Source organism: Fundulus heteroclitus, chromosome 1 (assembly GCF_011125445.2).
Source record: "Fundulus heteroclitus isolate FHET01 chromosome 1, MU-UCD_Fhet_4.1, whole genome shotgun sequence".
Taxonomy (NCBI): domain Eukaryota; kingdom Metazoa; phylum Chordata; class Actinopteri; order Cyprinodontiformes; family Fundulidae; genus Fundulus; species Fundulus heteroclitus.
Window position 1 is genome coordinate 18,562,258 of NC_046361.1, and position 27,865 is coordinate 18,590,122.

General features: G+C 40.0%; 2 protein-coding genes and 1 long non-coding RNA gene across 3 annotated transcripts; 1 reads left to right on the forward strand and 2 right to left on the reverse strand.

The window, feature by feature from the left end:
• Window positions 1–192: 192 nt before the first annotated feature.
• On the reverse strand, window positions 193–9,257 carry LOC118563125. The gene is made up of 2 exons (XR_004931035.1): window positions 8,993–9,257; window positions 193–299 (listed from the first exon to the last, which is right to left on the reverse strand). It is a non-coding gene; the product is annotated as an uncharacterized LOC118563125 (long non-coding RNA).
• Window positions 194–21,468, forward strand: eps8l3b (EPS8-like 3b). The gene is made up of 20 exons (XM_012870630.3): window positions 194–308; window positions 2,482–2,595; window positions 3,510–3,622; window positions 3,721–3,785; window positions 3,858–4,016; window positions 6,490–6,639; window positions 6,766–6,851; window positions 6,974–7,083; window positions 9,008–9,117; window positions 9,252–9,387; window positions 9,471–9,547; window positions 9,659–9,733; window positions 9,822–9,967; window positions 13,792–14,005; window positions 17,265–17,305; window positions 17,429–17,522; window positions 18,418–18,534; window positions 18,627–18,715; window positions 18,809–18,941; window positions 20,980–21,468. Exons 2-20 carry the CDS (start codon window positions 2,558–2,560, stop codon window positions 21,019–21,021), a joined length of 1,995 nt encoding a protein of 664 aa, XP_012726084.2. The 5' UTR covers window positions 194–308; window positions 2,482–2,557; the 3' UTR covers window positions 21,022–21,468.
• On the reverse strand, window positions 21,400–27,865 carry LOC105931784 (glutathione S-transferase Mu 3). Its single transcript, XM_012870631.3, has 8 exons — window positions 27,692–27,865; window positions 24,305–24,380; window positions 24,141–24,205; window positions 23,973–24,054; window positions 23,779–23,876; window positions 23,606–23,701; window positions 22,034–22,144; window positions 21,400–21,803 (listed from the first exon to the last, which is right to left on the reverse strand). Exons 1-8 carry the CDS (start codon window positions 27,725–27,727, stop codon window positions 21,708–21,710), a joined length of 660 nt encoding a protein of 219 aa, XP_012726085.2. The 5' UTR covers window positions 27,728–27,865; the 3' UTR covers window positions 21,400–21,707.

The following is a 27,865-nucleotide window of genomic DNA, read 5'->3' on the forward strand; positions in this document are numbered from 1 at the left end:
TGGAGAGCTGAACAGCCCTTGAGACCTTTGATATGTCTGATGAAGGCTATATAAAGCTGCACCTACCCTTTGGAGTCTTAATGAGTCACAGCGACTCTCTTCAGAGACAAATCAGGCCGCCCCTCTCGGTCCGTCACTCCTGTCAGAACATTGCACTTTGCTCCTCGAGCTTTCAGGCGGAAGTCGAGAACATTTTCTGGCTGAACGTCTTTAAGGATCAGATGCTTCCTGCCGTGAGCCGCGTCGGAGGAAGGTGATTTAGAAAAGAAAGCAGCGATGACTCCGGAGCAGAGCTGATACTGAAAAAGGTGAGAAGTGGATGGAGAAAGTCTGCCATGTTTTATGTGAGCAGCGGTTTATACTAGAGGGACAATTAAAGCCTTTATGGGAGGCAGCATTGCTTCCTGCTTTTAAGATTAAAAATGTTTTACAGAAAGAGGTTCATTTGTTACCAGCCAAGTCCATGTTCTGTCTTGCATGAATTCCAGTAAGTTTGTGTTGAATTTAGAGCAGGAATACACAGTCTGAATTTGTTTTGCTTTATGGTCAAACATGTTCTGATAAAAAGCTTTAAATTTACGTCTTGACCTTGAAGCATAAGCCAGTGCTTGTATGCAGTTACTTTATGCTGAGCCACCACTGTCGGTCTTTGCGGTCTTGAGGACAGTTTGATGATTATTCAGCCTTTTCGTTAATTTAAACCCTGAAGTTATCACGGCCCCGGTAACTGATTAACTTAGCATTGCCCTCTTAGTGCCAAACATCTCCTTGGATTTCATTTCCCTGCTTCCTTTTAGCTTAACATGGTCATTATTAGACAACAATCAATATTCTGTTGTAGCAGTAGAAGGTAAACTTGAGAGGTCTTTGCTATTGAGGCTTAGTGGCAAATAAAAATCTCTACTATCGCTAAAGCAGTAATTTCATATTTATGTGCGATGGTGAGCTGCTACTTGAGAGGTAGAATAAATATCTAATCACCAGTCCTGGTCAAATCATAAACGGGAGTAATATGAATGTGGATGCTTAAAAAAAATTAGATAAAGATAAAATGGCCTCCAGGACAAGATGGACATAGTTTAAAACAGATCAAGTCACTGCAAACAAGTACGTGCATGATCAGCGTTTTCAACTCAATCTGTTAGCCGATCCGTCTTAAGCCAGTTGATTTTTGCTTCCCAGTCATTGAGAGTTCGTTTAAAAACATATTTAATGAGACCAGTTCCTGCATTTTCAGGTCTGCTAACAGAATGACCTGAAGGGAAACTCCAAAATCCTGTAGGAGCCTTTAGTATATAGACCGTAAGAAACAAACATAATTACCTTAGTGGTAGATCTGGGGAGCTGAAGGCAGCTGGCCCAAAATTCAGTTAAGACAAATATTAATACCTCCGCCAGATCCAGATGTAAAGGCATCATTTAATTTAAGCAACATTGTTTTTTTCCTGACTGAAAGTAATACAAGTGGTCCAGCCACTTGTATCAAGTCCTGAATTAAATCACTTTTTATAATTATTTATGCTTTGTTAATTAAAATTTTTAGCATTTGTTTTACCATCAAAGACTTTGATATTTGCATTAATAAAAAGTGCATTACAAATAAAATGTATTATAATTCATCTGATAAAAAATCTGTGGAGGGAGCTAAAGATTAGTGTGATTGTAAGGCCTTCAAACCTCAGAAGCTTTTCCACATTTTTTATGAAAAGGGTATAAATACTTTGACATGGAATATTTATTTCTTATTTCAATAATAATTTTTTCCCCCTAAATTGCTTTTCGATTTTCAGAGTTTTCTGTTTTATAGAGAGATGCCTGTCTCCCACCAGAAACCATGTTCTTTGTTTAATGAAACATAATTTTAAGCCTAAATGTGGTATTAATATGTTGGGATTTAACTGTAATCGGACCAATAAACACAAGCATATAGCAGACAAGGGTTTGGAAGCCTTTAGAAATTTGCAATGGATTTAAAAGCTTCAGAAAAGGTTAACAGGGCATTATTTCTTCACGAAGATGGAAATTATATGAATTTAAATCATAGTACTAATCCAGTAGACATCTATGAAGCAGCAGCAAAAGACAACATTTGACCAACATTTGAATGTGAGCTGTAAACAAGAGCGTTGTCAAGTAGACAGGTGAAATATTTAAGAGACAAAATTAATCTGTCAAACCTTAAAAAGTATACTAAAAGGTATAAAATATGGTTGCACAGCATTAATGCCGAACTGCAGATAATTTTGACCTGGGTTGACTATGGATGCTGAGCTTTACAAAACTGCATCATGGGCATAAAAAAGAAAATATGAAGGGTGTTAATTATAATGACGTGGAAGATTGTTTAGAAGGGTCCAAAACATGACCCCTGAGGGATACCATCTGCCAAAGTAAGAGGTAAAACCACCTGCCGGTCAGTAGTTTGTTCTCTGAAGCCTGATAAGTCTTAATCTGAATGTGCGTTTTGTTTTCCTGACACAGGTCCTTTGTGAGGCTGGTTGGAGTAAATTCCAGGCTATCCCTGCTGCCCTGAAGTTTGAACCACAGTTGATCCATAATGTTTGGAAACAACCGTCCTTTCTCCTACTCCCCGGGGTATGTTTACATAGCAGCCTTGTTTAAATCCACTTGTCCCCCATTAACTGTGGTTTAAAAGCTTTCCAACACCCGACAAGTCGTCTTGCTGATAAATAAGTCAGCTACCATTTCTTTATCCCTTCCTGTCCAAGAAGCGGGACTTTCTCAGCCAATGTCTCTTCAGGGCTGATGAATATCTGGGTTTTTCTTTGGACTCTGGATGTCCAGTCTTGACAACCTTCAGAGAAATGCTTTGGTTTATTGAGCCAGTTTTGTCAGATCTAGGTATCATTCAGATGTAAAAGGGCTCCTGAACCCCAGTGTTAGATTGTTAGACACTTTCTAATCTCCTTACCTATTGTCCCTATTTATGCGGCTCAATCTATGATAAAATGCCACAATTTGACAAACATAAATACTGTTCTGGCATCACCAATGTGATTTCTGATTTCTCTTGTTCGAAATACTTTTTATAGAGCAGATGTTGTGTGGAAAGTTAAACAGCAATGGAAAACCATGTTCTGTGTCTGGCCTTTGCTTCCTTGTTGTATTTCTTCAAGACATGACTGTGTGGCACCGTTCGTTGGTTGGATAGGGTGCATTAGGCCTGTCTGTCCTTAACCTTTGTACTTTCTTCAGTTTTTAAGCACCTGCAGAATATGTTGTAATCATCACACATGAGAGCTGGACAGAAAATAAGTGGAAAAAGTCCAAACCAGCTGATGAAAGCTTAGATAGAAATAACTTGGTAGTAAAGGTTCTGGCTTCATGGAAGTAAATTATCGACAAAACTATTGGTGCTTGTTTGTATGTTATGATATTGATGATGGCTTTAATGGATATTACATGTTTTTCAATTAGCATGTAATTGCTTTTCATTTGATTAAAAAAAACACATTTTTATTTGCTCGTGTCTTCTTTTTCTTTTTCAGGGGTTTCTCTTCGGAGGACTTCCCTCAGAGGCGAGCTTTTAACCAGGATGAGCCCAGAGAATCGCTGCTGCAGAGAAACAGCATGTCGAGACCCAGTAGCAGATCCATATACAGTATGTCCAGACATAAAAACACTCTTCCTCTTTAATCATGAACAATTATATTTTTTTTGTGGGGAAAACAATATATATTCAGGCATTCTTTTCATCAGAGCAGAGAAAGGAATACGCCGAGTCGCTCAACAAAAACCCAGACACCTTTCAAGTCAGAGTGGAGGTAGGAAATCGTACTCATTGGTAATGTTTTTATTCCTAATTTCTCTTGATAAAATCTCCCTCCTCCCCACAGCATCTGTTCATCTGTGAGGTGGATGGCCAGGAGGTGAGAACAGAAGAAGACTGCGTGGCCAAGCTCAAGCAGCTGGATGGCAAAAGTCGCCTTTGGCCTCAAGAGATGATCTTAATGATAAAGGGAGCCTATCTGTTGCTCTGTGACATTGAGACCAAGGTTGGTAGTGATTGACAGAATAATATTAAACTGACCACTTTGGTAAATAGAAATTAAATGGATTAGATAAGTGCATCAGAGGTAAAACCGACCATTGAGGCATTAGTAATAGACCCAAAGGTGACTGTTTCATAGTAATTAGCTTTCAGTAAGACCAAAGCTGTTGAGGGCCTCTAAAAAGCTCCAGAGCTTTTATTGCTGTCAAGATTAGGACTGTTCTGTATATTGGTGTACATTAACTTGGCAAACTTTTTGACTGGGCATTTATTATTAAGGAAGAACACAGGCAGGGTTCTGCTCAGAAAGAAAAAAGGTATGTCCATGAATTTGGAGGCGCGCTGCTGAGTCAAGACCGTGAACCTACATTATCTGGAATTAAGAAGCTGATCTGAAGTACTGTATAGTAAAACAAAGTAGACGTGATTCTAGAGCATTCAAGTATGAAAAGCTCAGTCCAAAGCCACGTGCCGCTAAATAAAATCGACACCAAGTTTGACCTTCTCTGCAAACGCAAGACTTTTGTGAGTTTACAGGGAAAATAAAGCAGCAAGGACCTTAGAAAACCTCTTGTTGGGTTATGAGACTATTTCCATAAAATCTGAACATTCAACCAACATTCAGCCTTGAGGAGGATTGATCATAAGTAGAAAATATTTAATACAGCTACCAATCTGCCCAGAAATGGACGTTGTGGCAAATTTGCTCAAAATTTGCCCAAAAATATTGCAGATTATTTCAAAAGCTGAAAGCGACAGAAAGGGAAAAATAATAAAAAAAGAGAAGCAGCTACAGACATTTAGCAAAATACCAGATGGCAATGCAACTTTTCCATGGAGACAGAATCCACACACAACTCTAGATATATTCAGTTTTATTTTTCAAATGTCCCTGCATTTGCATAAAGTTCCTCGCCTATGGAGGGAGTCAATAATTGTATCTGTCCCAAAGTCCAAAATACCAGTCATTTGATGGTTTTATTAGTGGCTTTTATATCGTCAGTCCTGAAGATATTAGATAAATTATTAAAAGGGCTCTAATGGACATAGTACAGGACATATTTTATGTGGATGATGACACTTTAGACTTTGCTTTTTCAACATGTGGAGGGTGCTAGTACCCTGGTCAGATTACTCATTATTTGTTTTTTCTTTGTATCCAACTTCATATTTTAGATTACAAGTTAAAGAGTTTTTTATAATAATGACCCTGCTTTTATTTCCTGGTTCATGTATTTTTTTTAAGTGAGGACAAAATGGATCCGATTTAAAGTTGTTTTATCGGAGCCCATTTTTTCACCTAACGGCTGTGGAAATCCCTAATTTTTCCATGTACAACTGGTTACTTCGGGAACAGTAAAGGTTAACTGATGAGATCAAGACAAAAATAAAAACAAATATATTTATTATTCGTTCCCAAAGAAAGGTTTGCCACAAAGGATGTATCTATAGTGGAACCAAAGTGGGGCTAGTCCAGAACCTTGTGGAACCATATCTAAGAGAACTGTTTGGTTGAAACGTTTGTAACATGTACAAAGCAGATAAATATGACTTAACCCAACCTAACGCAGTTCCTGCAAGGATTAAGTGTCTAAAGAACATCTGTGGATGCTTTTTAAAGCAGAGTTTTGATTGCAACAGTAAATATATGTGGTACACAGTTGAGAGGAATTCATCTAATGACAACCTGTTGATTTAGAAGCTCTGGTTCTCTATTTTAACTGAAGAAACACAAAGTCAGAGCGATATTATGTGTCAAGAAAGATTTGGAGTCTAAACTGAGATACTTTTTTTTATGTCAGACCGTTCATAAAGCCTTGTTGATATGGTTTGATAGAATAAAGTGCATTTTGTTGTGTGGCTTTTTATTAAGGCAGCCACATTGCTGAAAGGTTAGTTTAAAGTTTAGCACAGGGCAAAGTTTTACTATGTGTTACCAAACTAAATGTCTAGGCTTAGTGGCATTCCTAGATTTATTGGAACACAATTTCCTTTCCTCTTCTTTTGATTTGTTCAATTGTTTGGAATTGGAAAATTTACAAAGAATTATACAGAATTATTATCGAAGATCAATGAAGGACAAAAATAGTTTAAAATTTAAAAGTTCGACTCAGATACCAAATTCAGCAGTACCAGCTTCCCACGGTGGAAAGCCATATTTTGATGGAGTCTTTGCACACTAAAAAGAGGAGCACATGCCCATAAACAGATACCTCTGGAGGCTTCCCTGTGGAGCGATGCCCTTGGCCAAAAGCAATATGAACCACATGAAAAACTGCCTCTTTGTTCAGTTAAGGTGTCTGTTTAGCATGTCTTCACACCTGTCCGATATTTCCAAAACTGCCTGTTAAGAAAAATATCATAGTTTCGGGAGTTTAGAGAGATTTTCTTCTTGCCATTTTTCTAACTATTGATCAATGACAAGGTTGTGTACGCAGCAGCTGACTGATTTGTAGCTACTGGTTCTGATCACACAGGCAGAGTTGGATACGATACCTCTGATGAGCATCATGCATACCAGTGCAGTGCTGGACAACAGCGTCTACGACTCTCTGCTGATAGTAACCGTGAAGGAACCCAGCAAGCGCAACCCTCAGAACTTCATGTTCCAGTGTGAGGAGACTGGGGTGAGTTTTGCATTTCACAAAAAAAAACTTTACTTCAACCTCTTGGAACCTCCAGAAAAAGTAAAGGAAAAATATATGCAACCGATCAATCGATTATGCAATCGATCAATCTTGTTGTTCTATCAGGCGGATATCATTAAGGCCGATCTGGACAAGGCACTGCAGAGAGGAGCGACTGATCCGGACCCACGCAGAATGGCCCCTGACATGAGGTACATGGCTCAAAAGCCTGTGCAAACAGAGCTAAGATCCCATCTATGAGTAAGCTGAGGAATTGCAATGGATTTCACTTGGTTTGGATGTTGTTTAGAAATGATCTTGAAACTATCCTTAGATGGCAAAACCCAGGAAGCTTCCGGCAGAGCGGGCCCCGTCCTGTGCAGCAGGAGGACATCCTGCCCACTCCGGATTACATGGCCCCACAGTGGAATACCAGGCAGCCAGGTACACTCAAAGCAAGTGGGAAAAATAATGTATCCACAGAGCATTGCAAAAGCGTTCATACCTCTTGAGTTTTCACATGTTTGATCACAGCTAAATACTTCAGTGCGTATAATTATCTATTCATTAAACCAGCACATAGGAATCCATTACTGTGAAGTGGAAAGAAAATCATTTTCAACGCTTTTTGCAAATGAAATCTGTAAAGTTTGGTATGTAATTTGAATTCAACCCCTTCACTTCGACACCCCTGCATAAAATCCCATCCGATGAGTTGCTCTAGGAGGACATTTAATTAATAAATACAGTAAACATCTGTGATTTTTTTTTTTGCCAGTATAGATGTAGCTGTTCTCTGAAGGCCTCAGAGATTTATTAGAGAACTTCAAAAAACAAAAAGCATGCAGGTCAAGGATAAGTTGTGGAGATGCTTGAAGCCAGTTTTATCTTTTAAAATAATGTTACGGGCTTTGAACGTCTTACAGAGCACTGTTCAAATAGATCATTATTTAGAAAAGCAACTAAGAGGCCCATAGTAACTGTGATGAGCTGCAGAGACCCACAGCATGGATCCGAGATGCAGTCGACAGGATAATTATTAGTTTTGCACTCCATAAATCTGGCCTTTAGGGGGAAAAAAGCAAGAAGGAAGCTGTTGTGGAATGAAAACCTCTTGGCAATTTGACACAAGCCATGTTGAGGATAACGCAAACTTCTGGAAGAAGGCTCCCTGGGTCAGATAAGACCAAGTTAAACTTTGTGAGGCAGAGAGTTAACCTAACACATCACCCTAAACTCACCATCTCGAATGTGAGACATGGTCGTGGCTTCATCATGCTGTGGAAATGCTTTTATTCAGCAGGTCAGAGAAGATGAATGGAGCTAAATAAAGAACAATCCTGGAAGGAAAGCGTTCAAAGGCTGCAAAGGATTTCAGACCAATGCAGGGGTTCACTAAAACTAAATGGGCTAGATCAAAATGTTTTCTTGTGTTAGAATGGCCCAGACATTATGTTAAAGTGGACATATGCTTTTCAGCTCTTCCTTCTTACATTTAAATCAATCAGTTGTGGTTTACATAAAGTGGAACTGCAAAGCTTTGGTCTGATTTCCTCCTTTTTATCCCTGTTCGGAGTTGAGTTAGAGAGCAATTTGTTTCTTTACACCCAAAGGAGGCACTTTACACCCCGTTCGGTCATTTTTGTAGCATGCTGGGGGACGGTGTAATGAACAGCAGAGGACTTATCCATTTGTACCTTCTCCATCCTTCAGCTTGGATTACAAAGTCACTCAGAGAGATAAAAATGGTGGATTCACGAAATTTGTTAGCCGGAGGTCCATGATCTTGTTTAGCGGTTCCGCAGCAAATACAGTTACGTGATTGTTCAAAAAAACATAACAGAAAACTGAGAAAACTTGAAAACATGACCCAAAAAGAATATAAAGATATCTACGCAGCACGTGAACGGAGAGAGACTCCAAGTACACAACAAAATGTATTTAAGGGAGACAAAAGGGGATTTTGCAAAAGAAGCATTGGTAAAATCCTTAGATGTGTGAAGCTTGTAGAAACAGACCCCCACAGTTTGCCAGATGTAACTGCAGTGGAAGAGGTCCTACAGAGTAATGAGTCCAGAGGGCCGAATACAAAAACATTTTCCAGATTTTTATTTGTACATTTTAGAAAACAACCTTCATTTACCCTCCATTTCACACTTATCCGGTACATTGCGTTGGCTTATGAAAGAAAACCTCGGTAAAATACGTTGAAGTTTGTGATTGTAACGTAATATGTGAAAAAGTTCAAGGGTTATAAACGCTTTATGAACGGCAACAAAGAGGAGAAACTGTGTGTAATTTTATACCGAGCAACAAACTCAAATAGCGATCACTATTCTAAGAAAGGTTTTACCTCATTTCCGTTTAGATCACATGCCTGACACACGTTCCTATTCTCCCCAAGAAGAGATGTCGCATTATTCTGATATTCATGAATCAGATGTGGCTTTTCATCCAGCAGAGGTGGAGAGGAACTTGGTGAGTTCATCGGTTTGTGCAAAAAGCATCACCAAATACTCTAAAGCTGTCTCCGTGTTCCCAAGGCAAAGATTACCGAGTTTTATGCTTTTTTTTTTCTCTGCTTACATTTATGTTTTTATTCCTCTCTCCAGGACATTTTTAACCACGTTTTAACTGATATTGAGATCTTCACCGACAAAGTAGCAAACGTTGTACTTGCGCCTCCGGAGAAACCCGAAAAGGACAAGAAGAAGCGGATGTCTAAGAAGAAAAAATCCAAATCAAATGGTAACATTAGTCAGAGATCAGGTGCGGATCATAAGACGCCTGGACTTAGATAAGTTTATGATGTGACTGTGTTTGTGCTGCAGCACCACCGGCCAATCTGCCACACTGGGAGGAATATGCCGCGTATCTTCAAAAAATTAAATATGGATTCAATCTGCTGGTAAATATTAGTTCACTCTCTACAGTTTGGAGATAATTCAGAAGGACTTTGACTGAGCAGGAATGTGTTTCTGCAGTGGAAAAAAAACAACAACTTTTGTTGACATTTCAGGGCCAGCTGGAGGGAGCTCTGACCGACCCCAGCGCTGTTCAATATGTGCATATCTTCTTCTCTTCAATGAGCAATGTAAGCACCTCACACTCTAAGTATTTCCACTGTTTGGCTCAGATCTCTCAGTCTCGGTTATGACAGTGCATGCTTAATATTTCCACAGATAGTTCCTCTGTATCCCCAAGATCTGCCTCAGACAATCATCTCCCCCCTGCTGACTCTGGAGGCCGTGCAGCTGCTCCATCAGGCGGTGAGCCCAGAGGAGAAAAACCTGTGGTTGATGCTGGGCGATTGCTGGGCCATACCCAGGTAGGGCAACTTTTTACAGGCATCTGCTTCTTTTTTATTTCAGAAAGCTTGTAAACATTCCTCAGATACGACCCAGTGACGTGGGTTATTGACCTGCCTACGCCCAAAGCCTGGGCGTAGGCATCCAGCGGCATATAAGTAAACATAGGTCAGAGTTTAAGTTGATTCTCTAACATAACGGAAAAAGGCTGAGGGGTGTGTTATAGCATGAGTCATAGCTGGAAACATAAAACCAATCAAACATATCAGAGGAGTTGTTGTTTTAGCTGATAGACTTCTACCAACAGCCTCTTTTAGACTCTTTGGGATTAATTAATGCAAAAATCCATTCATACCGTTTGAACTCTTTCATATTTTCTCTCTTTTTGTTTTTTTACGTGTCCTGTCTGGCAGTGCAGCATGAAGAATTGCTGTCTTAAAGGCAAAAAGAGCCCAACAGATTTTACTTTCACAAGTGGAGCGTTACTAACCTGCCTCTAGCCAGATGGATGTCGCTCCGCCTAGCTCCACTCATCCATCTGGAACATCGCCATAAGAATTGCCTTTTTTGAAGACTGGGCCTTATCAAAAATCCTTGCATATGATTGGATAAGCCACTTGTCTGTCATCTTTATCGACGTGCTATTTCAACCACTCACACCGAAGCTAACCCGTGACGCTGTGAGAGCGACTCAGGAAAAAACAAAACTTTTATTTTTTTTTATGTGTTTGTGGCTCTAGTGGCACGCGTTTTATTGACAGTGAGCTGACAGAAAGAAGGGGGGAAGACAGGCGGCAAAGCGCCGCGGGTCGGAGTCGATCCCGGGCCGACAGCGTCGAGGACTAAAGGCCTCCTAACATGGTTCACGCTAACCGCTCCGCCACGGGCGCGCCCCGGAAAACAAAAGTTGCCAAATCCGGTCGGGAGAGAGGCGAAAACATGGTTTCCACCAACAAAAGCCTTCAGAGCCGTTCTCTGATGTTCTTTTAATGAAACAATATTAGGTATATTGGACAACACGGAAGAAATAGCAGCATCAATGTTAATGCTTGCTTCCTCGATGCGAGCCGCCATTGTCTGAATCAGTCTCACGTCACGGTAGCTTCTCCACTACGTCACATCTATGAAACTCCAGCCCTGCGTCCTGATTGGCTGAACAATAAAATTGGTTGGAGAAATCACTTTCAATGGGCGATGTCCCAGATGGATGTGAGTGAAGCTAGGCGGAGCGACATCCATATGGCTAGAGTCAGGTTAGAGCGTTACTGCTTTCGCCATAGTTCTCTACTTGATTTCTATATGCAAGAAGCTTTATTAGATTTTATGCTGGGACTATTTAATGCTCAGTGGTCACAAGAACGAGAAGGTAGAAGAGAAAAACACAAGAGAAAAAGATGAGACAAAACGCTAAAAGGGAGAAAAGGTGACAAAAAATAGATAAAATAATTTTTATCTGGGTAATGTGTGATAGACCCACACAAAGCAGCCCTTTTTTTATAAAGTGAAAGCAAAAAGGTTTTTACCAACACAAATCTGACAATTGTTGCTGCATTTGTATTCAGCCTCCCATGCCCTTACTAGAATACAGTTTTGCACCAGGTGCAATGCAAAGCGTCGGATGCAGTGGTGTGAAGCAGAGCAGTGGAGACGCGTTCTCTGGACTGACGAATTGTGCTTCTCCATCTGATGGACTAGTCTGGGTTTGGCGGTGGCCAGGAGAACGGTGCTTGTCTTACTCCATTGTTCCAAATATGAAGTTTGGCAGAGGTTTTGGCATTATGGTGTGGGGTTGTTTTTCAGGAGCTGGGCTTGGCCCCTTAGTTCCGGTGAAAGGAACCCTGAATGCTTCAGCATACGAAGACATTTTGGACAATTCCATGCTCCCAACTTTATGGGAACAGTTTGGAGCTGGCCCCTTCCTCTTCCAACATGGCCGTGCACCAGTGCACAAAGCAAGGTCCATAAAGACATAGATGGCAGAGTCTGGTATGGATGAACTTGACTGGCCTGCACAGAATGCTGACTTCAGCCCGATAGAGCACCTTTGGGATCAATTAGAGCAGAAACTGAGAGACAAGCCCTCTTTTCCAATAATAGCATGTGACCTCACAAAAATCCCATAAACACTCCAAAACCTTGTGGACAGCCTTCCCAGAAGAGTTGAAGCTTTTCTAGCTGCAAAGGGTGGAGAGTCGTCATATTGAAGCCCTATGGATTAGGAATGGGATGGAGCAGAGCGAGTCAACAACACTGACCACGCCAAGCCGTCACTTTAATGCAAGGTGTACTCGATCTTACAGTAGCTGTGTCAGTTGTTTATGTCTGCTGATCGCTCCCTGTGCAAAGTTCTTTGCAGGCTCAAAAAGGACTAAGTCAGCACCGTCAGGACGAACGCTTTGTTTATATTGTTTTAACTGAAGTTCAATATATGTTTTTTGTCTTTTCTTTTCATGTTGAAAATATGTGACTAGCAGAGACGGTTTGTTCATCAGGGCGATTGGGCGACGCACTACCAAAAAGAGAAAGAGAGAGGAGGGAATTTATAAGTTAAACCAATCAATCTGCGTTAAATGTTATGTTGAGTACGTCGCCTCCTGTGTCCCGCCTCTTTTTGGGCGATTTCAACATGGTTGAATATCGCCCTGATCTCTCTCATAAAAAGTTTGATATAAAAAAAAGTGTGAGAAATGTACTGGAGCATTTAAAACCACACCTACTGCAGCAATAGAAGTAGAAATGGGAGAAATGCCATTAGATTTAAGAACAAAACTAGAAATAAATTATTAGCTGAATTTAAAAGGTAATAACTTAGATCATCCAACTTGGGAAATTTTAAATCCATGTTGGGAAAAAGAAAAGAAAGAAATGAGGAGTTTTGGATGGACAATTGAAAATAAAATAAAATCATTTAAAATAAATGATTTAGAAATTACCCAAACAACACCAGTATCAATTATACCACCATGGATTTTACCAGAAGCGACAGTAGATATGACAATAATGGAAAAGAAACAAGATAAATCTTACATTGTAGATAGTTATTCAGTACAGTTACATCTAAACAAATATTATCAATATATTCAAATTTATACAGATGCATTAAAAATAAATGAAAAAATAGAAATAGCATTTGTAGTACCAGAATTCAATATAAGAATGGGAAAACGGATCACAAACGGGTTATCAGTATACACAGGAGTAATGTTGGCAATATTATTAGCTTTACAATGGGTAGAAGACCTAAAACCATTAAAAACAGTCATTTGTTCAGATTCAAGTTCTGCATTATTAAGTTTAAAATATGATAAATCGGATAGTAGGATGGACATTTTATTAGAAATATTTCATACATTATTCAGAATACAAAACATGGGTTTAATAGTTATATTTGTGTGGGTTCCAGTGCATATTGGGGTAGAAGGAAATGAGAGGTCAGATAAATTGGAAAAGAGGGCGATTCAAAATCCTATAAGTTTTATCATTAAAATAAGTAAATCTGAGGGAAAGAGTATAATTAAAGACAAACGTATGGAAAAATGGCAAAAAAAAGTGGGATGAAGAAAAAACAGGTAGATGGTTTTATAAAATTCAAAAAACAGTAAGAGAAAGAAGAAATGGAAGACGAAATAGAAAAGAGGAGAGGGTGATAACAAGATTAAGATTTGGGCATTGACTTTACATCAAAATGTGTGAAATGATGGGTCACTTTAGCTATCACTGCAACTAAATTAAGAATCAACAGTAACAGAATGTGTAATAATTTCTTAAATTGCCCTGAGAAAGGCTTGCCTGACAATAAAAGGTAAATCCATTCAAGACTCTCCGTATATTTTTCTGTTTCCAGGTCTGCCTGGCCGGAGGATCATATCGAACCTTACATCCCGGTGTTTTATGACGGCTGGCAGCCTCCTGCACCCGTCCACCTGCCTCCTGTGCCTAATCGGGGCAGGAGTCCACTGAGCAGAAGCAACAGCCAGCGCTTTCCTCCCGGCGGACCTGAAGGGCAAATGAACGATCAGAACTTCTCACCCCGAGCCGTGCTTCGGGGGCCCGAGGAGGTGAGCACTTATCTAATCATCAAGTGAATGCATGTCAGCAGTCATGGGTTCACAACACTATAAAGCTCTGCACGTTTTCCCCCCTTTTGACAGATAAGAGGGCAAACGCATACGCAGCTGCCAGGATTGGTTGTAGAAATTGCCTATTACAATCACTGATATGATTTCAATTTAGAGACGCCAGTTAACCTAACAGTCATGTTTTTGGACTGTGGGGGGAAGCCGGAGTACCCGGAGAGAACCCACGCATGCACAGGGAGAACATGCAAACTCCATGCAGAAAGACTGCAAGGCAACAGTGCTAACCACTGTACCACTGTGCAGCCCATTGAGTGTGACACAACATTTTAATTCTTTTAATAAGCACAGTTTAAGTTTTCTAATAGTCCTAATATTTATGTCGGAGCATCCCGGAGAGAACCTGTGATTTGGGGAGGAGTTTGGATTTCGCTAACGAAGCAAACATCAGTGAGCGGCTGATCTAAATGATATAAAATGTAGGAACGAGGTTGACAGACATGCAGAGGTGGAGAAAAGTGAAGGGAGGTTTGAATAATCTCTGCATGCAATGCCTTCAGCGCGCTGAATACCAATGACTAAATGCATCAAAACATCCCTTCATCCCTCTCATGAATTAAACTTTACATTCTTCTAGGAGGGGGGTGAATTAACGGGAGTTTTAAGGGTGCCTTTGCAGTGCTGGTCACCTCCAAGACGAGGCTCCGAGATCTACTAAGTTCAAGGAGGGTCACGGGGGCTTTGCCTACATTTTGTTTTCGCTGTAAAAGTTTGGAACCCGTGTCAGGGTTTGGAGATGGATCAAGACAATTCAACTTGTGATCCAACGTGATCCTGCTTGGCAGGGGTTTAGGGTGAATCAAGGGGGGTAATGTCCCTGATTTCGTTAAAATCTCTGTCTCCTGCTTTTGTGTCCCATAACTTTTCTCCCTTCTGTTCTTTTTAGATCTTGTCTGAAAGTCTGAAGTGTGATCCACAGAGCTGGTTGCTGCAGCTACTTTTTTCATCCATCTTTCTCTCATTTTTCTGTCATATTCTTGTTCCTCCTTGGTTTTGGCTAGCGCTTGCTCCTCAAGAAACTTCTTACCGGCTTTTTTTTTCATGATCATGGCCAGATTCTCATGCGCGATTCTCTTACATTTTTCCCGATGTTTGGTCTTATCGAGAACCTCATTCCTTACCTTGCTGGGTTTGAGTTGTAGTTCACACGGGATGCCTTTACTTTCTGAATGTTGTTTTTCCCCCTGAGTCTGTTCTGTCCAGGGACAATCCTCGCTGGTTAATTCGAGGTAATTCATGTTTGTCTTGGTTCTTTGGTTTTTTGGTTTTGGATCAACACAATTCAACTTGTGATCAAACGGGATCCTGCGCGGCAGTGGTTTAGGGTGAATCAAGGGGGGTAATGTCACTCCTGTTTCTCTCTGTGACTGACATCTACCTTTCCGCATCCGTGCAGCTACAGTTTCAGCTTCTTTTTGTCGATAAACCACCTCTCTTTCCTTATCAAGCTGGATGATTTTCTTTTTTTCAATCTGATGCAACCTGATAGGGTCATCCCTTTCCATCATCTGCTGTTTATAGCGTATTTGGTCATCCCATGCGTCGGTCAGATCCTTATTAATTGCAGCTTTTTTCTCTCTCGCTTCTCTGTCCCGTATTTTTTCTGCAAACTCCTGCTCTTCCATTTGTTTCCGTATGTTTTCGTTCATAATAGCCTCCTTAACATTTTCTTTCTTCCTTATGTCTGCTATCAGGTCATGCACTATTTTCTTACATTTCTCACGAGATTTGGCGTTTTTTTTAGGAATGTATTTCTCAGTGTCATGTTGCATAATCCCTAATTTAGATTGCCCGTTTTCCCTTTGCTTGCTAATATTTCCACACGTTTCCCTCTGTATTAAGTTTTGGTCCTGTGTGCTTTGGTCGACCACGATTTCATCTTGCGTCCTTTTCATCTTCAGCATTTCATATTGTATCTGGTCTGGCTTCAACTCATCGCCCATGTTGAGTGCGTCCTGTTTGACATCAGCAAAAGCTGCTTTAGTAATTTGACGATGTACAGGCGGAAACAAAAGGTTTTGTTTATCTGATTTCGTTAAAATCTCTGTCTCCTGCTTTTGTGTCCCATAACTCTCCTCCCTTCTGTTCTTTTTAGATCTTGTCTGAAAGTCTGATGTGTGATCCACAGAGCTAGTTGCTGCAGCTACTTTTTTCATCCATCTTTCTCTCATTTTTCTGTCATATTCTTGTTCTTCCGCGGTTTTGGCTAGCGCTTGCTCCTCAAGAAACTTCTTACCGGCTTCTTTTTTCATGATCCTGGCCAGATTCTCATGCGTGACTCTTTTACATTTTTCCAGATGTCTGGTCTTTTCGAGAAGCTCATTCCTTACCTTGCTGGGTTTGAGTTGTAGTTCACACGGGATGCCTTTACTTTCTGAATGTTGTTTTTCCCCCTGAGTCTGTTCTGTCCAGGGACAATCCTCGCTGGTTGATTTCAGGTAATTCATGTTTGTCTTGGTTCTCTCTGATCTGTCCTAGTCAAACAATGTTCCACTCTGACTGTGATCTGACTCTCTCTGACTCTGACTGTGATCTCAGATTCTAGTCTTCTTTAAAGGCTGTGATGTCACCGCTTTGATCATTCACGGAATCGCTACCGCCCACGCAGCATTTGTTCTTTATGACATCATCAGTTGGGAAGAATTGGAACATTATCAAGGCATTTTTTAAAAAAAAAGTTTTTAATTTTTAACATAAAATGCATAGACTCTTTGTTATAAACTTTATAAAGGTCAAAACCCATTGCACTATCATGATTTTTTTTTTTACTTTAAAATGCTTAATTTTTCACTTCAGTTTTACGACAGTTTTGACCAGTTTCTCCAAAATTCACGTGTTTCTGTGGAACTAGGGGACTTAATAGATAGCAAAGGAGTTGATTCACAGCATCAACACATTTCAGAATAAACTCTTTCTATTAAACAATCAAAAATAGTTTGAACCATTGATGTAGGTTTTAGGATTTTTCTATGACACACCTCCCAGAGATCATAGATCAACCTCAGGCCTCTGAATAATCTCCATACAGAATTTTACATTAGTCTTTGCTTAAAATGTCAAAGCAAAAGCTGTCTTTTGACTTGTCTTAGAGTATGACCGCAGAGAATCAAGAATGCAGGTTGAGCTTTAGCAGGAAACATTTCTGTCGTTCTTATCATGATGTACCTTGTGCTTTTTACAGCCTGTGTCCAATGGTCCAATGAGCTCACTGCCAGGTCCATAGTGAGTTTTATCAGCAGCACCTGCTCAGGGTTGCACGCAACTAAAATTTCTTACCGCGTATTATAATATTTCCCAAATATTATGAAATACTTGAACAAAATGTGTTGTCTGCCCTGGTTTCAGCCCAACCGAGCCACCGCTCTACATGCGCATCATGTACAACTTCTCAGCAAGGAACAACCAGGAGCTGACCGTCATGCAGGGAGAGGTGGTTCAGGTAAGAAGACAAACTTGATGTAAAAAAAAACTGTTTGTTTTTGCAATGCTGTACACGTTTTTACTATTGTTTAAATGATATCTATAGCGCTATAGCACACATTACACGTTCATCATACTTAGCGTGGGTATTTGTATTTACCCCACCCAAGAGACCATTGGTGGGTGTGGAGGAGCCGTAGAGATCAACGGCTCTGGTGGGATAATCTGTCGACAATGCAATCTGCCGTTTATGATAGGGTGGGAAGGAGAAAGCTACTGCAGAAAGCTTTAGATAAGACCAAAATTACCCTTTTAGCCTGCATGCAAAACGCTATGTTTGACAGAAAACTAACACTGCACCAGACCCCGAAAACACCGTGATGAAACCTGGTGGTGGCAGCATGATTGTGCGGGGCTGCTCTGCTGTGATGGGAAGATGCAGCACTGCAAGAAGTCCGCTCCTAAACCCAAATATGAAAGCTAGACAAGACTTGGAAAACTGATCCAATCCGACTGATCTGGAGTCTCTAGATGTTCAAGCTAGGAGAGACATACCCCCAAAACATTGAATCACAGTTTTTAAGATTTTTATTTGCATAAAATTTTGTAAATAATGCCTTATTTTCTTCCATATATTTCAAAAAAGTAGTCCAAAAGTCCCCTGAATTTGTACATTTTTAGTCCCTCTAACTATGAAAAGCTAATTGTTATAGAAAAGAAATCTAATCGCTTCCCTAATAGAACAGGTTTGGCCTTAGAAATAGTTTTGAAACATGCTGGAACTGCAGAGAACCAAAATCTGGCCTTAATTCTAAAGTTAAAACTTTCCATTTATTCAAGCTTGGGTTTTATTCTTGCAGCAAATTGAAATGCTCTATCAGGGTATTTTCAGGATCTGTTTTCCTCCTTTACAGGTGGTTCAGAAATCAAGGCAATGGTGGCTAGTTAGAAACTCTCGCAACGAGGAGGGCAGAATTCCTCAAAACATTTTGGAGCCAATTGAGAGCGACAGATCACCGGATGAGCAGCAGGTGAGCCAAGAAGATGGTGGTGCGAAACTGAGAACTGAAAAATAAATCAGATTAAACAAGCGAGAGCTTATTCTCTTCACTCTGCTTCACAGTGGGACTCGCGTGGTCCCGTTACTCTCGACTACAACTCCAGTCCTGCTCAAGTGAGGGCATGGCTCCAGCAGAGGAATTTCAGCAGAATGTGAGGACTGGTCTCTTACTTTAAGATGACTATAAGGAATGTTTTACAAAGAATAAATTCTCAATGCTGGGTTTTGCAACTTCTGTTGGACAGCACCGTCTCCAGTCTTGGTGTCCTGACTGGAAGACAGCTTCTGGAAATGTCCAAAGAGGATATCAGGACTGTTTGCCCAGAGGAAGCTGGAAAAGTGTTCTTCCACCTTCAAAGTGTTAAGTCATCTGTTGCAGTAAGTATTGTTCCAGCATCTAAAGATGCCGATGTTGATTTTAGCTTTTTCTAATAACTCTGGGAAATTGAAAGCAATGTTGTTCTAATGTAATCTTAAGTGTTGTGCATTGATACACAAGTTTTAACTGTGAATTTGATCGGTCCCTGTCTAGTATCAGAGTCTAAATCTGGTCATGTAACCCAAAAACCAGACGCAGAGGGCAGCTGAGCTTTACACACAGATTTCTGTTTCATCTTTAATCAGCTGAGTAAATGCACAAATCTCAAAGACAAACAATATTTTCTCTCGCAAGGAACCTTTTTTGCAAAATTATAAAGCTCTATTAAGAACAAAATGATTTGGGCTTAGATTTGTGCCAGATGTATAATTCAAGTAAGGTTATCAGTCATACTCCTCGCATATTTAGGTTTAAAGTAATGTTTTAGCTTTACCACCTTACTTCTGATTTGAAGTGAGATTTCCATTCTGGAGTGGCTCAGCCAGAGCTAATGATTAGGGTGGTGGTAAGGAGGCCTTCCAACTTTAAACACTCGGAGCTCTTCTCCAAAGACAAATCCTCAAAATACCAGAGGAAACATGTATGATGTGACAGCAATGGATGTAAAAAAACAGAACATTCAAGTAGCTGAATCAACAGCGGATGTAATTCCAAACACACAATACCCGTTTTAATGAGTGTATCCAAGGTCTTACTCATGAAAACACATTCATTCAATAACACATTAGTAATTCATAGTCAAGAACAGCATGTGCTCTAAATAACCCCTGCTAGAAAAATACGTAACAGTAGCTTTCTTAGAGATGACACAACCCATCTGTGTATAACAGGAGTTTTAGCAGCCAGCAGCTTTAACTCTTTGTGTCAAGGCTGGCTGATGAGAAACACTCCCTGCAAACAGATAAAGCTCAAATCTGGTCTCCTCTGACCAAAGTACACACCCGGAGGAGTTCACCAAAGTAAATTGTGTTTATTTTGGGTTGGTAAGAGCATTTCTGGCTTTTTATCTGGCACAACTCCTAAACAACCAATTGGTACGATGGTGTCTGGCGGCAGGGGCGGTTCTAGACAGGGGCCAACAGGGGCCCATGCCCCTGTAGAAATGGTTCTGGCCCCTGTTATGGCCCCTGTACTAAAGACATGATATTAAATACACTCATAATTATTTGCAATGGCAAAGAAACCATAACTGATTGGTCAATATTATTTTTTACCTATACAGTTTTACTCTAAAAAGAATTTAAAACTTAAGATGTTTCACGTTTAGCTTTAGCCGTATTGAGCAGGGGGCAAAGTATTCAACTGCTAGATCAGGGGTCTGAAACCTGCAGTACCAGAGCCACACGTGGCTCACAGTTTAATATTGCCATTTTATTGTTTTTTAAGTTTTTTATTCTGTGCCCCTGTGAAAAAACACTGGCCCCACCTTGGCCCCCTGGTAAATTTGGTCTAGAACCGCCACTGTCTGGCGGTTGTTGGGCACACCTGCTGATCCCAAGATACTATTCAAGCTTTTCGCTAACTGTGAGCTTCTCAGATTTGTCTACTGCTCTTATCCTCCTAATCACTATGTGGTGGAAAGATAAACAGGATTCCTGATCCAGCCTAGCGACCAGTGGGTGAAAGAAAGACCTTTGTTTGACATATTCACATCCCATGGAAACAATCGTCCCTTTAGTATTAGTAAAAAAATATTTAAAACAAATTTAACCGATCCCCCCCTCCCACACAAAAAGTAATCACATCAAAGGTTAGACTCCTAATTTTTTTTCTGAAATTGTTCAGCAGTAAATACGCTTAATTTATGAAAACTGCACCATCTGACATGAATTAGCTCAATTGCACATGAAAAAAAATATCCCTGTAACTGATAAGTCTCTAATCACCAGACTGTCTCAAAATTAGCAACTACGTTTGTTAGCAACTGCATTTCTTCACAGTAAGCCCCCTTTAAGCAACTGCTATGACCCTCTCGTCCTATGAGATTACATACATAAACCACCTGCACACGAGTAATGCTTCCTGTTTTTCCTGCAGCTCTCCAGCGAGCCATCACCGATGTACAACAGCCGCTACTGACAACAATTACAGCTGTGATGCCTGAACATCTGGACTTAACGGCATTTCTGGGTCGAGACAATCTGATCACCCTCAGCTTCTACTGAACCTTGGCCCATTGTTTATTTCATAAAGTGTGGCCTGTTTCTATGTATATCTTATTAATAGCACTAATCGGTCACTTGAAGTAATCTTTAGTTATTTTACGTGTTAATTACATATTAAACCAATCGGCACCACTGACTCCAGTTGTATCCTGAGTCGTCCATACACCTGTATAAATATATCTAAAAATTCTGTACCACCTTTTTGATTCAATAAGTTATTTTGTTTATCCTTAAAATGATTTGCACATGTGATTTATTGTAGAAAGTTTGATGTAAAAAAATGAAACCAGACTGAAGTGAGATTCTGTTTAATCTGTCAAAAAATAACAAAGTGTTTTGATTGAAATTAAAAATTTCATTTTCATCATAAACAACAGTATAAAGCTGTTTGTTTTTTTTTTTTTTGAAACCTAAACTATTAGGAAAAGTATTCTGATATTTCTTGTGTACAACTTTGACCAGACTGGTATTAAAGGATACGAAGCCTTCATGAACTACAAACAAAAGATGCTAAATTTACTCCTGAATTTAAAGTTTCTCGAGTAAGTTGCACTTGTGGAAAGCACTTTGTATTTCTAAAGGCAAAGGTCAGTTTAGTCTTCACTCCTTCTTGTGTCCCCACTTGGCCATCTTGTTGTTGACGGGAGTCTTCATGAATCTGCTGGACTTCATGTAGGCAGCAATTTTCTCCAGAGCCTACAATGACAGGACAAGTGATGAGCTGAGGGACAGGCAGGGAGGAGAGTTCCTCTGACTCTGATAAGTGTTAAAGTAATCCGTCAACTCAGATTTATCAAACCGTGCCACTAAGCATTCACACCAATTACTCCAAGCATATTTACTTGCATCACACAGACTATTTCACACACACAGAGTGGTACAGTAGCATCTTTACACCAGTCAGTATCGGACAGCAGTGTGCTCACCTCAAAGCGGTCTAGAAAATCTTTGAGGTTCTTGAAGTCGTCCAAGCAAGAAGGATGAAACATCCTGTGTTGATCCAGCAGCTCATACATGGTGAAGTCCACAAAGGTGATCTGTTGGGAGGGGAAATGATTTTGACCACTTTTTCAAAGCACCACCAAAGGTAAACCCAGCCATAATATAGAAAGGGAAGTGCAAAGTCAGCCAATGTGTGAATTAACTATATTACTACAAACAACTGAAGCAGGAACAGATCTTGCACTTCTGATTGTCGAGGTTGGTAAATTTCTCCATGTATAATTCACTGACTTTCCTAGACTTCTTGCTCCTTTAAGCCCATTTTAAAACTGGCAGACATTGTTGAGGCTTTCAATAAGGAACCTGTAAGCACCAGACGCTGTAAGGAAGAAAGGAAGAAAAAGACAGCCAATGAAGGGGAATAAAGAACACAAAGGAAGGAGACTTAAAGAATAACACAAGGGACAAAAGGAATGATGGAAACAAATGGAAAACAGGGATGGAAGAAAGTAATGAAAAGGGAGGGAGAAAGGGCAGAAAGAAAGAGAAGGAAGGAGGGACGGATAAGTATGGCGCAAAGGAAATTATTGGAAGGGCATGAGAAAAGGAAGGAAGGACGCTAAGAAGAAAGGATGAAAGATGAAACAACATTTAGACAAAAGGATAGGAAACAAAGTCAAAGAAATGGTAATATTTTTACACTCTCCTTTTCTTTTTCCATACTTAAAAAAATACAAAAGTTTCATACTTTTTCCCATATTGCATAAGAACTCTTTGTGCCTTTCGTTAAATATTTGTGCTCTGCGTGTCACTCATTATTGAGCCACAGGAAAAGGTTTTGATTTTAATCTTTAAACCTTTATAGTGTATCCAGAAATGAACTCTGGCGCTTCGGGTCCCAAACAGGTCGCTGCAGAAAATAAATGTGCCTCAAAATATAATTTTTTTTTCCTACAACTTTTAAATCTTAAATCCACTTCAGAAATATTGACAACTATACAATATGGGCTGATTGTGGCTTAATGGGTAAAGTAGTCATCTTGAAGGTTGTGGGTTTGATTCCAGCTTCCCCCGTCGCATTGATGGGGAGTGTGTGGTTTATTCAGACCATTTCATCTTTTATTCTATTTCTCCAATAAACTAACGCTGAGGAGCTCAGTTTAGTTTTATTTGGCAACAAATGGTTAAATGTTACATTTTACGGAAATAAATAAATTTGCTTTCACTGATACCATTCTGTTCATCTTCGAAAACCGTGGCTGAAATTAAACAAAAACTTTATTGAACACTTTTCTTGACCACAGGGTTTTAAAATATGATAAGAAATCCAAAGAATTCCCAAAGATCATTTTTGTCCAGTTCAGTTTGTCCTCAGTCTCTGAAACCGGTTTTACTTCGGTAAGGAAACCTATACCGCCCCCTGCTGGTGTCATTACGCAACATCTGAAATTGAGCTCAAAGGGAAACGAACTTGACGCACGTATTCTGTTATTTAGTACGCTGTTTTCATACTGGATTCTTAAAACCATGACTAATCACATCATAAAATGACTTACCTTATCGCCAGCAAACCACTTCCTGTCTCCCAGGAAGTCAGAGAACTGTTTCAGCGTCCCCACCAGTGACTTGAGGTACCCCGGCTTTATGTTGTCCTGATCATAGGGAGCGTAGGCTGGCTTTAGTGGACACTCTGGTGTAACGCCAATACATTTCTTAGTCATCTACTAACCAGGTCAGTGTAGCACATCCTCACAAAGCCGTTTCTGAAGTCCATGGCCTGGTTCTCCACCACGTCCACTCTGACCTTTTCGTCCTCAGTCTCTCCGCCTGTTATCATCCCAAAGTCCACAGAGAGAGAACATTTGACAGATAAATCAGAGAGAAAACCCTGATTTGTTAAGAATGAAAGATCATAACACTTACACATATTGTGCTTGCGAGCGATGTATCTCATAATGGCATTGCTCTGCGTTATCTTCCGGTCTCCGTCCACCAGGTAGGGCAGCTAAGGTGTGTGTTAACCACAAAACCCATCATCAACCAAACACTTAACCCGGCTCTACGGTAGGAATTAAGCTAAACAATTCTTACATTGGGGAAGTCAATTCCAAGTTTTTCTTTCTCGCCAAACCAGCAGGTTTTGTCATAGTCTGGAGCTACGGGAGAGAAATGAGGGCCGTTGAGTGATTGATTGATTAAAATCTTTTGGTAATGTACTGACGTTTGTTTATCTGCATGCTGAAACAGTGCATCACCTTCACCGCAGACGTAAAACTTGTCCTCGTACTTGGTGCCCGTGTACTCCAGCAGGAGGCGGATGGGCTGGGCAAGCTGCACACATTCAGAAATTAGGGAGAAACTATTTCAACATGAGAAATCATTTCAATACTGGTATAGGTAAATGTCAGAATATTCTTGATATGAAAAAAATTGATTTTATATTGCTTAAATGTAGATCTTACTGACGGCTGACGTCTAAATCCTTACAAATATTGACCCAATTTATTTATTGGCAGGACAATATCCTGGCCTACCTCCGCATTTAAGCAATCTCATGGTTTAATGGTTACCAGATGTGTTACAATGATCAAAAGGAAGAGGGTTTTGTCTGGAAAATTCACAATTATCATCAGTCTTCAACTGAATTATCCAATTTATCGTAACAAACTAAAGGCACTGCATAGTTTCTGCTTTAATGCAGCAGGGATTGGTCTATTCTAGCTTCTCTCGTTTCATTAGATGATTGTCTGATTGCTCAATTTATTGAGTTTAGTGTCTAATTAAGTTTAGAATCACATTAAACCAACAGCTTGTGAAATAGATATCCAGCTCAGTCTCTATATGCTATAATTTCATTATCTCCTCCGTCATTATCTCCAGCTCCTTCGTGATTTCCTTCTAAACACACACTTCTTCACTAAAACCCTGCATCAGCAGAGCCTCCAGCCATTTGCAAACAAATCCACATTTACCAAAGAACTTAATTACTCTATTTCCATTAAGGGAAAATGTCGTACCAATTTGTTTGATTTTAGCTCTTGTGCTTTTGAAACAGACTTTTTAATGTTGCGGAGTGATTTAAGAGATGCCATAATGTTTTGATGAATACAGCCTTGTTGCTAATTTGGAGGAGAAAAACTAATTTCCTTCCTAACCCTAAACCATTCCCAATAATATTTTAGATATATTGCTACTTTTAATATATGGATCAATATTATGGGGTCGCAGCAAAGCAAACTTATTGAATTGCCATAGAATTAGATCCATAATGCCAAAAACAGAGCCAAAATGTAATGTCTTAAAATGCAAATTACACAAGCTTTGTTACACATTTGCTGAAATGCTTTTTCTTTAAATTACATCATGCTTGTGTTTTGTATTTTACCTAATCCAAATGGAACTTGCTTAGGCAAGCTGAATAAACCAGTTCCATTTGATGTTTGCAGGCACATCTAAAAAATAGTTTCATATTGTGTAAAACTGCGACATTTTCTGCCAGTCATCTCAGAAAGTGAAACTCATTATATAGAACCATGACAGAGTGATATATTTAAGTCTTTGTTTCTAGTCACATTTAATGATTGTGGCTTACAGATACTAAAAGCTCAAACTTTAGTGTCTCAGAGTGTCTTTATTATTGAAAACTCAATACACCTGCAAAGGTTCGCTGAGCCTTTAAACGTCTCTCACTCTGGGTCAGTAGGCGGCACAGTCACGAGGAAGACTGCTGATTTTACAGGTGTCCAGATGTCATTGAAACCCTTCACAGGGAGGGTAAAACACAGAAGGCCATCTCCGAGAAGCTGCTTGTTCACAGCGTTCTGTATCAAAGCATATTAGCAGAAAATGGATGGATAGATGAAGGGTGGTAGGAAAAGGTGCACCAGCAACTGAGAGAACCGTAGTCTTGAGGATTGTCAAGTGAAATCCATTCAAGCATTTTGGGGAGTTTCACAAGGAGCTGGCCTGAGGCTGTAGTCGGTGCACCAAGATCCACCACACGCAAACAAATACTAGACACCAGAAGTGTCAAGTAACGAAGTACAAATACTTTGTTACTGTACTTAAGTACACTTTTTAGGTATCAATACTTTACTCCATTACTTATTTTTCTTCCTACTTCTTACTTCTACTCATTACATTTTCACACAAGTATCTGTACTTTCTATTCCTTACATTTTTAAAACAAACGTTACTCGTTACTCTTGGCTTCAGTTTAAAATGTATAAATATTTATTTCACGTAATGTGCGCCATCCAATGCAGATCATTGGCGCCATCCACACCTAGTGAGAACTAGTGTAATTGGATGAGTCATATAACGCAAACACTCATTGGTAGCTATTCTATAGCTATTCTATTTTTCTCTCTTTCTCTTTCTGGCAGTTCTGCAGGCTTGACTACTACCTCTGTTTGGAATTGAATTCCAATAAAGTTTGAGAGAGAACATGCTCCTTGAGTGACTTTGTCTTTGACTAATGGGTTAATGATTATGTTTTGTCTTGGGCCACATGTAGAACTAATCAGTGTTTAAATTAAGCTTTCAATTCATATAGTGGCATTTTTTTAAAGGTTACTTTATACTTTAAGTAGTTTTTGGAGCACATACTTTTTCACTTTTACTTGAGTAAAGAGGTCAAGTTGATACTTCAACTTTTACCAGAGTGTTTTTAAACTGCAGTATCTATACTTCTACTTAAGTAACAAATGTGTGTACTTTTGACACCACTGCTAGACACTGACTACAAATGTCACATTTTTCATCTCAAGCCACAGCTAATGTGACATTCTAATTTTCCAAGACACAGAAATGTGGGTTTTCTCTACCTGTAAGCCACAATCATCAAAAGCACAAGTAATACAAGCTTGGGATATTTTATTCTGTATAATGAATCTCTAGAAAACAACCACTTCACTGTTGGAAATGACTGGCAAAAAAATAAAAAAATAAAAAAATAGCACTTTTATGCAATATTCTATAATCTATATTCAACTCTTTTTTTTTTAAGATGTAGGCTACTTGAGCAAAACGTCGCTATGCTACATTTTGTCTTCAGTTTCCACCTCTCTACATACCACTGAGCCCAACCCCAGAAGGGTACCCGCATGCTGAAGTTAAAGTTAACCATGTAGTGACTTGAAGCTTGTGCGCTTTTGAACTTGAACCTGGCTGTTTGACCCGAGTGGGTGAGGCATTTTAGTGATGTTTGAATTGTTTTAAACGGCCCATAAATCAAATACCACCCGCCTAATTATAACGGGCAGATGTGACTGAAACGATAACAATTGGGTTAACGGTGACTAGTCATTCACAGTCAGCATAATTTTCAAATCATAACATGCATGGAAGCCAGATAATAACCGCCTCTACTTCATTCAGGCGATTAAACCGTTACTAACGTCGCTGGTTAAGGGTCTTATGCACGCGCACAGACGTTTAAACCGTTACCAGCGTCACTGAAAGGGTCTTATGCACGCGCCTGGCTGGCTGCTAGCACCTCATCTAACCCCGTCGAGACAGAAATATGAGCAGTTTAAAGCTGGCGGGCTCTGGTGGCGGGTGGCCGCCGCCTCCCATCAAACAACAGCCCGAAAGCGCGGCAGCCTAGTTAGTGAAACAAAGGCCCAAACTGGCACACTTACCCCGCGAATATCCCAGTAAGCGAGAATCATGGCCATTTTGTTTGATTAGTCTCTCGGTGCCGTGCGAGTTGCAGAGGTGAAGCAGCAGGAGCAAACAAAGCCCTGGAGAGTGGGGAGAAAGACGCCGAGCAGCAGAGGTCGTTTGCACGGTTGAGAGGCGGGGAAGAACTGGAG

What these genes read in the sequence shown, in the direction of transcription:
- eps8l3b (XM_012870630.3), top strand. Translation starts at nt 2,558, where the DNA reads ATGTTTGGAAACAACCGTCCTTTCTCCTACTCCCCGGG. An exon ending in CCTTTCTCCTACTCCCCGGG is followed by an intron (nt 2,596 to 3,509) that starts GTATGTTTACAT and finishes TTTCTTTTTCAG; the next exon opens with GGGTTTCTCTTCGGAGGACT. An exon ending in GATCACCGGATGAGCAGCAG is followed by an intron (nt 18,535 to 18,626) that starts GTGAGCCAAGAA and finishes TCTGCTTCACAG; the next exon opens with TGGGACTCGCGTGGTCCCGT.
- LOC105931784 (XM_012870631.3), bottom strand. Translation starts at nt 27,727, where the DNA reads ATGGCCATGATTCTCGCTTACTGGGATATTCGCGGG. An exon ending in CTTACTGGGATATTCGCGGG is followed by an intron (nt 24,381 to 27,691) that starts GTAAGTGTGCCA and finishes GAATGTGTGCAG; the next exon opens with CTTGCCCAGCCCATCCGCCT. An exon ending in TTGGAATTGACTTCCCCAAT is followed by an intron (nt 24,055 to 24,140) that starts GTAAGAATTGTT and finishes CACACACCTTAG; the next exon opens with CTGCCCTACCTGGTGGACGG.